The 13710-nt window shown below is 33.4% G+C and overlaps 1 protein-coding gene across 1 annotated transcript in view; it reads right to left on the bottom strand.

The window, feature by feature from the left end:
* Positions 1-818: 818 nt before the first annotated feature.
* LOC109056501 (receptor-type tyrosine-protein phosphatase gamma-like) overlaps positions 819-13710 on the bottom strand; it is a 75792-nt gene continuing 62900 nt past the window's right edge. Inside the window, exons 14-29 of the mRNA XM_042726399.1 lie at positions 12691-12782; positions 9776-9867; positions 8722-8818; positions 8430-8512; positions 8222-8356; positions 7083-7217; positions 6838-6998; positions 6520-6655; positions 5347-5493; positions 5137-5230; positions 3953-4029; positions 3656-3784; positions 3027-3173; positions 1964-2106; positions 1755-1890; positions 819-1586 (exon numbers count right to left, since the gene is read on the bottom strand). Of these exons, the coding sequence (XP_042582333.1) occupies positions 1440-1586; positions 1755-1890; positions 1964-2106; positions 3027-3173; positions 3656-3784; positions 3953-4029; positions 5137-5230; positions 5347-5493; positions 6520-6655; positions 6838-6998; positions 7083-7217; positions 8222-8356; positions 8430-8512; positions 8722-8818; positions 9776-9867; positions 12691-12782 (1951 nt within the window). The 3' untranslated portion in view covers positions 819-1439. The remainder of the gene's footprint in view (positions 1587-1754; positions 1891-1963; positions 2107-3026; positions 3174-3655; positions 3785-3952; positions 4030-5136; positions 5231-5346; positions 5494-6519; positions 6656-6837; positions 6999-7082; positions 7218-8221; positions 8357-8429; positions 8513-8721; positions 8819-9775; positions 9868-12690; positions 12783-13710) is intronic.

Here is a 13710-nt window from a genome sequence, read left to right on the forward strand (position 1 = left end):
TAACAGAACACTTTACTGATGAAAGCAGAAGCACCTCTCCCTGTGCAATAGTGGACTGCTCTCAAAGATAAAGTGCTCCCAATGACAGATATGAGTATTACATCCATGTTATTTACTCGAGATGTTCAGCGATGGGGAAAGCAGAAGTTCAATGTCTAGTGTCTTTTACATCTAATCAATTTAACATAAAATTAATACTCATATTAAATTATTATTTTATAAAATTGTAAAAAAAATAATTTTTTTTTTTGCTTCTCCTGTTCGCTTAATAGTGATATCGTCATAGAAGGAAAACATGTAATAATTTTAATTTGACTTAATTGTAAAACACCCGTTTTAAAAGTCCAACAGTGTGTTAAAACACAAAATATATGATGGGGACATTAAAATGTATTGCACTGTTGAAATAAATCTCATATACCTTTACATTTTTTATTAGTGATGTATTTTTTTTAATACAAAACATTAAAGATTTGTAATATGCATACTGTTTATTATCAATAGCCAAAAATAAATAAATAAAAAATCCAAATGTTGATCCTCTGATTGTTCAGCGCTAATATCAATCTGTGTATCAGTAAACATCTTCATCAGAGTCGTTTCATTGACTAGACATGATGATTTTAGGTTTAAGAGGTTGTTTAACCTTTTCAAGTAGTTTTCAGTTAAGTTGTTTTACTTCAGTATATGAATTCCAAATATGTTATGTAAATGTTTTCTCCATTTCAAGAAAGAGTCATCTTTCCAAGTAAATGCTTGTAACTCAAATAAAGGAAACCAGACACATGTTTGATCAATATCTTTATATATTACAAAACAATAGAAATGCTACTGATAACAATATATGTTCACAGTTGCTGTTATGATACCACACTGAAATAATGTATATAAGTTAGACATAAAATGGCATATCTTAATAAATAAAAAAAAAAAGAACATTAATCTAACAAGTCACAATGCTTGACGGTTAAAAGTCGCATCATTATGAGCATTAAGTTGGGAGTTTTTCTGTGTACAGTTTTCATGGGTATGAGGCTGATGTGTGTGTTAATGTGCTGTCGCGGCTGACCACCCGCACAAGTCTGTAGACTTTTTCGGCAACAATAAAGTGATACTCGGAAACGTTTTCAACACAATTATCAATAATCAGCTAGGCATCAAGTAGTAACACTGACAGTGTAGTGCAAAGTAGACTGTGTGTGTGTGTGTGTGTGTGTGTGTGTGTGTGTGTGTTTTGGAGAGCAGGTTGTGGCGCTCAGCAGGATAACAAAAAGCAGCAAAAATAAATATCAAAAGAATTTATTTTTATCAGTATATAAAAGCTCTTTTTTGTTGTTGTTGTTGTTTTGTTTTTTTTTCATTTCACCAAGAGTCTGGGGAAAAAAGGCCTCATGGAAAGTTCAAGGAACCACTTTGTTCCATCTCATTTTCCGGAAACTTCACACCAAGGACTCCATGCTCTCAGCTTGGTTGGATTCGTCTGTTTCCACTATCCCAGCAATTTTGTCCATGTAGTTAAAGCCAAGTCTGAAGTCTTTACTGCTGACAAGGCTGAGCATAGCCTTGTAAAGGTAGTGATAGTGCGCCTAAAAGAGGTAGAGAGAAATAGTGAGAAAAAAAAAGGAAATAAACACAATGAAGGAAAAGAACATTTTGGAACTTCAACTGTACTGCGTCAAACTTCTACACAAAACCCCATAACCTCTCTTTAATTTAATTCGTCATCAAGCAGACTTGTATTATGAGGAGCTTACAATTTCAGTGAAGACGCCAGGCCTCATGAGGTTAATCATTTTGGCCACTTGATAGACATCCACAGCGTTCTCGTTCTCCAGCTGTTGGGAAAGTGTGGTCCAAGCACAGAACATCCCGGCTGAGACAGCTCCAAACCTGAAACACACACTCCATGATGCTCTCTCTCCCTCTGGTTACATGCACTACTACTCATGGTTCATGCACTCACTCATCATGCACGATGGTGGGACCATCCCTTGTCATGGCCTCTTCTTTGATGATGTTGATAAGCTCAAATGTGCTGCTGATGGACGCATCAGGATCTGGCCAGTTTGGACACTGGAAATGTCGGACTTCTAGCACATAGTCATCCTGCACAGCAAAGATAAACAGTTATGCAACCAACAAGTGCAGCTAAAATGGCCCTATCTATCTATCTATCTATCTATCTATCTATATATCTATCTATCCATCCATCCATCCATCCATAAATACAACCCATCCAACCAACCATCTATCTATCTATCTATCTATCTATCTATCCATCCATCCATCCATCCATCCATCCAACCATCCATCCATCCATCCATCCATCCATCCATCCATCCATCCATCCATCCATCCATATGTTTTTGAAAGAAGTTTCTGAATCTCACTAAGATTGCTAAGTTAAAAATAGTAATACTGAAACCTTTAAATTCAAAATAACAGTTTTCTATAATAATATATTAAAATGCAATTTATTAATGTGATGGCAAAGCTGAATTTTCAGCATCATTACTCCAGTCTTCATTGTCTTCATATGATCCTTCAGAAATCATTCTAATATGTTGAATTGGTGCTCAAGAAACATTTCTCATTATTATTAATGTTGAAAACATTAAACATTAAAAAAAAAACTCATAACCTTATAAATGTATTTTCTGTCTCTTTTGATATTGAAATTTAATGGATCCTTGCACTATATATTATAGACTTACATATTTTGTAGGTTATTTGTTTTACTACTTAGTAATTCTATGATTGAATGAATAAGAAAATTAAGAAATAGATCAACAAAAATCAAAAAGAAAAACTACAAAAATGTAAAAAAAAAAAAAAAAAAACTATATATATATATATAATATATAATATATATAAGAATTTATTTATTTGTTTTGTTTGTTTGTTTATTTATTAGAAAGACTTAATCACTTTACTTTGAATGTTACATTAGTGCATCAGTTACCATTAACTTTAACATCATGCAACTTTCCAATTTAAGAGTGATGTTTGTGTGGTGACTGAGGTACCTGTGTGGCTTCCAGGATGAAGTCGTGGATGACGAGCTGTTCCTCATTAGACAAACAGAGTCTGTCAGTATTAATGAGGGTGACAGTGAAGGCCACGCAGTTCATGGGCTCCTCTCTGCTGGGCCAGTACACAAATTCATCCTCAGTCTATAAAAAGAAGACAAGGGCATATCATATCATATCATATCATATCATATCATATCATATCATATCAAATCATATCATATCATATCATATCATATCATATCATATCATATCATATCAAAACACTAACAGATTTAACTAATTTATAAATTGAGCATGTTTCCACATTTAATATTTACAATTTACAAGCAAATACAAATGATTTTATAATAAATGTTAAGCAAATTAAGCAGTACGTTATAAACCAGAAATTACCAATTTCCTTATAATTTGTCTCTTTACATTTTTTTTTAAGTTAACTCAGTATTATATAATGTAATAATTCAAGTGCACTCAAAAGTACAAGTGCCATGATAACCTGCTGGTATGAAACAATTTAAAACGCAAGCTGCTGAACATTTATAAAAAGAACATAAGTTATATAACGCAGTATGAATCCACTTAAAAACTCATGTTCAGAAGTAGCTCTTCAATGCTGTACTCACGAGGCTGAGGTTGTCTGGCAACATCACAATAACTTGAGCATTATGATCCCAGATCATCCTCCAGAAGTCTGTGGTTGTGTGGGGCAGAGGATGCTGGGTAATGATGAACTCGTTGCTCCTGTAATAGCCCTGTGAGTGGATAAACATTGATTTCATTCTAAAAGAAAATCACAGCTAATGTTGAGATGAGCAGATAAGGAGCTGGAACGCAAGTTACACAAATAATTCATGTTCCATGCATTATTAAATATGATGAAAAATAATGTATAATGTTCCAGTAAAGTCTTGTTGCTGTACCATAATGTAGGAGGCATTGATGTAGTCTGTTCCTTTTACTCCTGGGAGGGGAGCTAGTGTCACCCGAGCCCGTTCCGCTGAGGGGCAAAACATCAATGACAAACAACTCACTATAACCGTCACAGCAGACCAAACCTCGTACTCTACCATTCACTGAGTCATTGTGTTTTAAAATACTATTGTTTGCCATTCTTTGTCACCTTCATGTTTTTTCAAAGTAATCTTCCAGAAGAAGAAGTCAATAATACGCTCAGTAATATATACACTCAGATGAAGACTGTAGTCATATCAGAAGCATATCTATTTGATTCTACATAATGCAGGTCATCCTCTTATCAACTTGTACTAGCTGTGTGATTTACTCTTTCTTTTCTTTTTTCTCTTTTCTATTCATAAAAATATTGCCAACTCTATTGGATATTTCTACTTGGTATTTCATTTTCCCATGGAAACAAATTGGTAACAATGGTTATCAGAATTGGCAGAATTGTTATTGCTAACAAAATTAAAAGAAAAAAAAAGAAATTTAAAAAAAGAAAAAACAAATATTAGATGAAGACCTTAAAAAAGTGAAATGTTGAATGCCAACTAACTGAATAAAATAAGCCAAGTACTACTTAAACTATAACTGAAATAAAATAAATGAAATGTAAAATGAAATATAAAAATGAAAGAAACATAAAATCATTAAAATTTAAACAAATTAAAATGAAGTCTGAAAATATAAAAATATGGCTAATTCAAAATATTAATACATAATATAACAGTACATACATAATACTAAAATATCACTGGGGATTTTTTTTTTTACTACAGTTAACTTTTTTTTTTCTTAAAAAATTGCTAAGTCTATTTGATGTTTCTGATCACTTTCCCATGGAAATAAATTGGTAACAATAAAAAAAGATCATAAATCAGTTTTTGGCCATTTAAATAAGTACAATAATATTAGATGAAAACTTAAAAAAAAAAAAAAAAACAGAGAGTCTGAAAACATAAAAAATTCAGAATAAAATAAATGGAAGCTAAACAGAAATATAAAAATTACAGACTTTTTTTTTTAAATGATGCTACCACACTGTGCTACATTGTACTCTGAGAATCCAGCAAAATCCATACTGGCAAGTGGCAACAAAGCAGGATTGTTATTTTGATATATGGGTTTGGAAGGTTTAGCGACTCACTTGGCAAGACTGATGAGGTGCGGTTCTTCTCTTTGTTGCAGTCTTTCTGGGCACTGAAACACTCAGTGAGGTGAGAATTGCATTGCGTCAACAACTGAGGGAACAATAACAAGAGCGTCCACAAGGAGGAGCAGGTTAGTTGTCTAACTGAGAAAATGTACATCTCAATACAATTGCACAACAGCCACAACACAGTCATCAAGTCCAGACCTTAAACTGTTTGTCCATTCGTGTTTGTCCTGTGGGGCTCGGGGTGAGAATGCTGTTGACATAACTATGGAGTTGCCAGGCAGGCACCTCGGTGTCTTTGCTAAGCACAGCTTCCATTAATGCATCATGGATGAAGATAAACTGCTCCTGTAGGACACACATACACAGTCATTTAAACAAACCATGTTGCATTAGGTATATGACATCTCAAACATTATATTTGCAAATAAATAAAATATGGTTATGTTTAGAACGGCATACTGGAATTCTACTCAATTTTTTTTGTATGCAAAGAGTGAACAGTATGTAAATGCTCTATATGCTTGTTATACAAAATGCAAAATGTGCAGTATACAATCAGAAAACTGCATACGGTATCCCACAATGCACTGCACTTGTATTGACCTTACATTTCCACTATAATGAAATTAAAGCAATTCGACTGGACTGCCAAAAATAAATACATCTTACACAAAATGGGATTTAACAAATGCAAAATAACCATTAAACTGGAAGCTACATATGCAAGTGTTATTTTAGTATTAAATTCAAGTTTATTTGTATAGCGCTTTTTACGATACAAATCATTGCAAAGCAACTTTACAGAAAATTAAGTTTCTACAATATTTAGTAGTAGCTTATCAGTGGTGACTGTCAGTTTATGTGCATACTATATATATATATAGCTTTTATAATATTTTAAATTAGCTCTTATTTTTATATTTCCAGCTTTCATCTGAATTTTAATTTCATGTTTAGTAATTTTGTTATGTGCTTTGTATTTTAATCAGCCAAGGCAACATTTCTAATTTTCATTTAATTTGTTTTTCATCTAATATTTATATTTAATTTCAGCATGATTTTATTAAAAACATTTATTTTTAATAGTTTTAGTTTTACTTTTAGTCAACAAAAGTAACCCTGTTATGCAACATGCTAAACAACAAGGTCATGTGACAAAATGTAGTGCAATACATTTGGAATCGGTTTTAACTGCATGCTACACAGTTGCACATACAATTTTAACAAAGAGTCTGGAGTATATACTATATGCAGCACAGTACGCAGTAAGCAGAACACTAATATTACTTCAAAACACAGCTACAGCCAGTGATTTGAGTGTGCGTTTTGAGTATGTGGAAATATAGTGTATTAAATCAAACAGGAAATAACCTCGGTCTGGACCAAGTAGTTACGCTGAGCTCGGATGTGTTTGAGGTATCCCAGGATGTTGACAGTGCCTTTGTCCTTTATCTGCTGCAGCATGCTGTCTATGACTATGTATGTGCCTGTTCTGCCCACTCCAGCACTGCAGGACACAGAGAAAGAGATGGTTTGATAAAAACGACATCTCATTTTGCTACAAAGCAAAGAGGCTCACACTTTCAACCACTGAATATGATGTAGGGATGGGAAGGCTTGCACAGTTGGAAAGTACAACACTAGAACTGACGTTTCAGATACGAGTGGGCGGAGCTTATAATTCAGTACCTGCAGTGAACTAAAACGGGGCCTGTGCCCGGGGTGCGTGCCGCTGAAGAGCGAGAGATGAATTTGAGGACTGGTAGTGTATACTCAGGTGCGCCCATGTCTGGCCACTGCGTGTAGTGGTACTGGACAACCAGCCGTTCATTATGCCTTCCCTTCTGACCCTGAAAAAGACAAACCAGAGGTCAAAATCCAGCGTCTAATACTTCATTGCTCTATAAACACTGTCCACAAATGCTCAAACGCACCTTTTTCAGTTTGGTGTTGCGTATGATGAAATGGCGGAGTGTGTAGTAAGCATAAACTTTAGTACTCTTCAGAGTTACCATTATGTTCCCATAAACCTCACTGTTCTCTGATGGCCAATACTGATCACACTTCCTCTGTAAAAACAACAAAAGCATATTCTGTTTTGCTTTTTAAAACATCAACACCTACAACAGAAGTGTTCAACCAAAAATGAACTTTTACTCACCCTCAGGGCGTCCAAGATGTAGATGCATTTGTTTCTGCATTGAAACAGATTTGGAGAAATTTAGCATTACATCACTTGCTCACCAATGGATCCTCTGCAGTGAATGGGTGCCGTCAGAATGAGAGTCCAAAAAGCTGATAAAACATCACAGTAATCCACAAGTAATCATCATGATTCCAGTCCATCACTTAACACAATGTGAAGTGAAAAACTGCTTATTTGCAAGAAAAAAACAATCCATCAAGACATTTTAACTTTAAACTGTTGCTTCTGGCCAAAATATGAATCTTTAATCCATAATAACACTTCCTCCAGTGAAAAAAGTCAATCTGCTGTTGTGCTCACACATCAAAATCCACCAACATATTTGTTTAGAACTGTTTTGGACAGTTTTCGCTTTTAAACAGTGCTTGATCTGTGCATATTTCTCTCCTGATTCAGACAACCTTTTCACTGGAGAAAGAAATATTATGGATAGAGGACTCTTATTTTTGCAGAAAGTAATGGTTTGAAGTTAAAGACATCTTAATGATGGATTCTTTCAAACACACAGCTTTTCACTCCACAAGATTGACAAGTAGTCCTGTTGATTTCTTGTGGACTTCGTGATGGTTTTATAAGCTGTTTGGACTCTCATTCTGACGGCACCCATTCACTGCAGTGGATCCATTGTTGAGCAAGTGATATAACGCTCAAAATTTCTTTAAAAGTCCTGCTGAAGAAACAAACTCATCTACATCTTAGATGGCCTAAGGGTGAGTACATTTACAGCATTGATTCTTGGGTGAACTATTCCTTTAAATTCTTACTCTCCACCATAGTCTCCAATTGTTTTTATGCTAATGCATATTAAATAAACTTTGTGGAAGGTCTATTTTTTTTTTTTAAATGAAGTGGTTATTAGTCACTCACCCTGCCTTTCTCCACCAAGTTGGTGATCATGACAATCACAGTGGTGTTCTGTTCCCAAATCATTCTCCAAAAGTCCTCAAACGTGGACTTGAGAGGGCCCTGAGCGGCTATATAAGCCCTGGGTCTTTTATAACCCTGAGAGGGAGAATATTTCATTATAAAACAAACATTAAAGCAACAAGCATGCACTTAGTAATAAAATACCTACGTCTACATAGTTGGCATTGATGTAATCACTGTAATTGGAGTCTTTCCCAGACAGTTGCTGCAACTTCACTCTGCTGTGATCATCTGGATATTAAAAAGCAATAAATGATGTATCATTCAATTCCGTCTTTGAGATACTATTTGAAATACTAGCAGTGCATGCAAGAGTGAGAAATGGATATTAATATCTTTTATCTTCATCTTGCATGCACTGCTAGCACTTCATCGCAGATGAATTCACAGTATATTTAAGAAGGTAAATGTTCATGCTTGCCACATAATAATCAACTCACAGGCAACAATGTTGATGTATCTGTTTTTGTGCTTGTTGTCTGGGTGATTTGAATGTTCTGCTGTAATCTTCATTTCAGATGTGCAGTGTTGAACCTCCTGCAGGGAAGGTATGATTTCAAATTATTAGTTGCAGGTATTGTAATTCACATACTATACTATGTTGAAAATAGCATTCTACTATGCTACACGTCTTTTTTCTGCAGTACAGAGCATGTGTATTATGCACAATATGCATGATTTCTGTGCGCATGGACTATATAGATGTAAAGTGCAGTAAACAACACACCAATTCACGATCTATTTCTCATGTGACAAACTATAAACAGTATCAGCAATTTAAAAAAAAAAGATTTAATGTTTAATTCGACTGTCAAATGGTTTTACACACAATACTGTGACAATTTTAACTTGTTTTTTTTTTTTTTTAACAGTAATGAATACTTAGATTAGTTCATTCTGAATGCAGTCCTTTTTATTGGTAAATAACCATATTATTGGTAAATTATTTAAGACTCATTTCCAAAATAATTAGTTAATTATTCCAGTAATTAGCCACACTTTGATTAGAATTTACATAAATTGCCTCATTTGTCCAAATCATTTAATGATTGTCACATCAATGCAATGTGAAATAAATTTTATACAGCAGCATAATAATTAGCTCCCCAGTGAGCCGTAATGAAGCAGATTTTGTCTTTCAATATCTGTAAAACAAAGCACCTCTGTAACGAATTGATACCTGCTGCATCGCCGATACTGGTAAGCATCGTAAGTAAATCTTCTTCAGGAGACCCAGTTCTTGCTTTTGGATGAGTCCATATTGGATTGTGATCTTGTAAATGTTTACTGTGGGCATGAACCAGACTCAAGCTTCCCTGCATTCCTGCATAGATTCCTCCTCCAGCGAGAGAAGTGATTTTAATGAGGCTCTACTCTTTAATTAGTCCTTTTCCCATAGCCATCTGTGCCTCTGTGCTACTGGGAGCACCGGTACATGTACAGAGCACATACACACACATTCTCACACGCTCCAACTACAAAGATCATACTCACATCGAACTCCTGAGAAAAGCCATGTTGGTTGTTGGAGGAGAGCTCCATGATGTGTTTGATGAACTGCCTGACTGGCACAGCCTCCAGGTCATCTGAAACACAAACCATACATGCATCACACTACATCCGCATATTCAAAGCCAAACATTTTGATATAAAAAAAACACAAATAAATAAAAAACACCCATAAATATTAATAACCTCATATATAGTAAAAAAAATTAAATAAAAATAAAAAATATATAAAATTGGTATTTATTATAACATTAAAGTAAAATACTAAGATTTTTTTTTTAAATATATATTTAGGGATGGGGTTTATACTTTAAAATATAAATTTTGTATTATTTTATAATATAAAAATTGAAATATTATTAGATTTTTCTCATATTTAGAGTTTAAAATTAAAAATATAAACTAAGTATTAAAATATAACATTTAAAATATATAAAATATAACATTTTATTCTCTTATTTAGGGATGGGGTTTATAATTAAAAATATAAACTTACTATTAAATTTTAAAATTAAATGAAATTATGCCCAATTACAAATACATTATTTTATCATGCAGTTTTTTTTTTCATAATATATATTGTGCTGCTCAATATTTTTGTGGAAACTGTGAATTATTTTTGAGGATTCTTTGACAAATAAAAAGTATAAAAAATAAGCAAATAAACATACACACAATACAATAAATAAATAAATACACACATATACATATAAAGTACATTTACTTGAAACTATGTAAAAATCCATGAAATGCAAAAATAGAAATGTTGATAAATATAATGCATCCTTGTTGAATAAAAGTATTAATTTATCTATAAAAGAAAATATTCCAAACTTGTATATTTTCATTAAATACACTAAATTATCTCACAGAATATTTAATAATATACAAAAAAAAGAAAAAAAAAACTTCAGATTAATGTCATTGACATACATTTCACAACAAAACACACACTATTTAGTGACTGCAGTGCATATGATAATAAATGGTGTTTTTTTTCTATTAAATAGTTAAACTGTACATTAATCAAATTAATATTTGTCATTTCAAAATATCTACTGTCACTTTTAAGGAACGAAGCCCTGTGGAAAATAAAAGTTTAAATAAATAAATAAAAACACAACCTTGTTCCAAATGACAAAAGACTGAACCAAAATCCATCCGCCCTACTTTTCTGGCCTGACTTCCTGAGTGATATTTGGTCAAATCTGTGTCATATAAAGCTCATCAGTTATTGATCAAAGAAAGGGACTGGACTGATGGTCTACTGTCAAGTAGAATGGCCATATAAAGGTATATGGATCAGTACTGCCTAGGGAAACACACAGCTGGGACCATATTTAAAAAAAGACCAGAATCCCCTGAAGCATTTACTGCTTAGCCATTGCGAAGGATGATCAAACACACATCAATTCAACCCCCACTCTGTATTCAGTGTCTATGCAATTAACAGAAAAGATTCTGTCTTATTAAATCACTTGCAACACACAGAAGACTTCCTCAGTTTAACAGGGCTTGTTGATGACTTCTCTATTACAGCAGAGACATTAAACTATCACCTCAAACAGAGTTCTCATAAACATTAATGGCTAGTTTTACTTCTTTTGGCTTACGGTTATATAGACCTGTCAGTCAAGAGCTGGACTGCATCACATGAGGAGAGAGAAGGAGAGGAAAGAAACCAAGGGAAAGCAAGAGAGAAAAGAGTGGCAATACTGAAAGCAGTTCATGCAATTTTAGAAAATCATGCACTATCATCCATTCGCCCACTGACAAACAGACACACACAGAACATAAAATATGCATCCACTCAACAACCCAGAAAACCGCAATGCTGATCATTAAAATAAATAGACCAGCCAAAATGAAAATTCTGTCGTTATTTACACATCCTCACGTAGTTCGAAATCAATAGGACTTTAATTTTGCAATGCAACACAAAAGAGATATTCCTCCCACTCAAAGCTATCATCAGAGCTTGAAATGAACGTCCCGATACACAAGAGCATTGTGAATATTCAGCAAAGCACCTCCTTTTGTACTCCATGGAATAAAAGTACACTGTTCAAAAGTTTGGGGTCTGTAGGATTCTGTAATGTGTTTGAAAGCAGTCTCATATGCTCACCAAAGCTATATCAAAAGTCTCCACTCTACTAAAAGAAATATCGTCAAATGTTCTTACAAAAATGGATGTTTTCTTTTTGAATTTACTTTAAAATGTAATTTACTCCTTTGATAGCAAAGCTGAATTTTCAGCATCATTAGCGTGACACGATTCTTCAGAAATCATTCTAATATACTGATTTGCTGCTCAAGTTACATTACTATTAATATCAGAATGAAGTTGTGCGGCTTCATATTTTGTGGCAGAAGCATGATCCTTTTTTTTAGGATTACTTGATGTATATAATATATGACAGAATATATATATATATATAAAAAATATAAACATACATAATTAAATAAAATTCTTTAAATATGACAGCATTTGTATTAAATTTAAAATACAAAATAAATCCTTTGTAGCATAAATTCTTTACTGCCACTTTTGATCGATTTAACACGTCCTTGCTGAATAAAATTAACTTCTTTCAAAAATAAAATGAATATTATTATACTAACCCCAAACTTCTGAATGGTAGTAAGGGTGTGGGTTTTAACTCTGCTGTTCACTCTGCTGCTATACCTTCTTATATCTTATTGATCCATTTCAGATTCAGAATATAGCCATGTCAAAACATATCGAGCTGCTTTGCTCCCCAAACAGACAACTGCCTCCTATTTTAGGATCACCTTTGGGCCCATGCGATGAAATCAAAACTAAAAAACTCCTATGAAATGACTTAAAATAAAAGCTATTGCAGCATGATGTATTTTCATTTGTTTGTTTAGCTACTCACCCGCTGTAGACAGGACGGGGAAACTGTCATTGCGGGTCACTCTGGGAGAGTTCCTGTCTTCAATATACACATGGGCGGTCTGGAAGAATCTCCTAGTAATAGAAACCATCTCGGTTAGTGGAAAGCAGGTAATCAGGAGGATTTTAGACAGCTCTTTAATTCTGAGGAAGCCTGAGAATTGTTGTTAGGTGATCACTTCACGTCCGAGACTTAATTTACAAAGCACTTTAGATGTCAAGCTGTATACTCCTGATTGTGCTGTTTCAGCCTGCAGTTTTAATCTCAACTCTGAAATCAGTCCATTACTACAAAAGAATGAGTATATCAAACATATTGCCGAAATTACTGAACATATGTATGTCATAATACAACTAAATCCTAAGATTTGTACACAAAATTTACTTGTTACTATTACTAGTAGTATTATCATTATTATTTAGGCATTTATTGCAACAAAATAGCAATAATAAAAAAAACAATAAAATATTTGAAAATAAAAAATGTGCAAATTTATTTATTTATGTTTATCTATTTTTCTCAATTATTCCATGTAACTTATTATTTAAGTATTTATTTTTGCAAAATAACATTCATTTAAATTCTGTTAATTGTACAAATGTGTATGGTATCGGCTAAGGCTAAGAATCACAAAACCGCTTAATATTGGATGAATGAATCAGCTCAGCAGACATATATCAGTTTATCATTATTAATATGAACCATGCATGAAATGATAAATCCATTCAACTACTTCTTAATATTGCATAACACCCTGTCTTTAATAATCAGAAATTTTTCAACAGCGACAAATTAAGATTATAACAGCATGACAGTGATTACATTCAAGATCTTTAAAATAAAGTTAGTCAAACTCATAATGCATAATAAAGTCTATCCCCGACCCATTTTTTATAATTAAAACACATTAGCTAATACAGACACCCACAGACGTCTAGTTCTCATTGTAGGTTTCATAAAATATACATGAACAGCAAAGTGATGATACCAAATATCCAGCCA

Source organism: Cyprinus carpio, chromosome B6, assembly GCF_018340385.1.
Source record: "Cyprinus carpio isolate SPL01 chromosome B6, ASM1834038v1, whole genome shotgun sequence".
Classification (NCBI taxonomy): domain Eukaryota; kingdom Metazoa; phylum Chordata; class Actinopteri; order Cypriniformes; family Cyprinidae; genus Cyprinus; species Cyprinus carpio.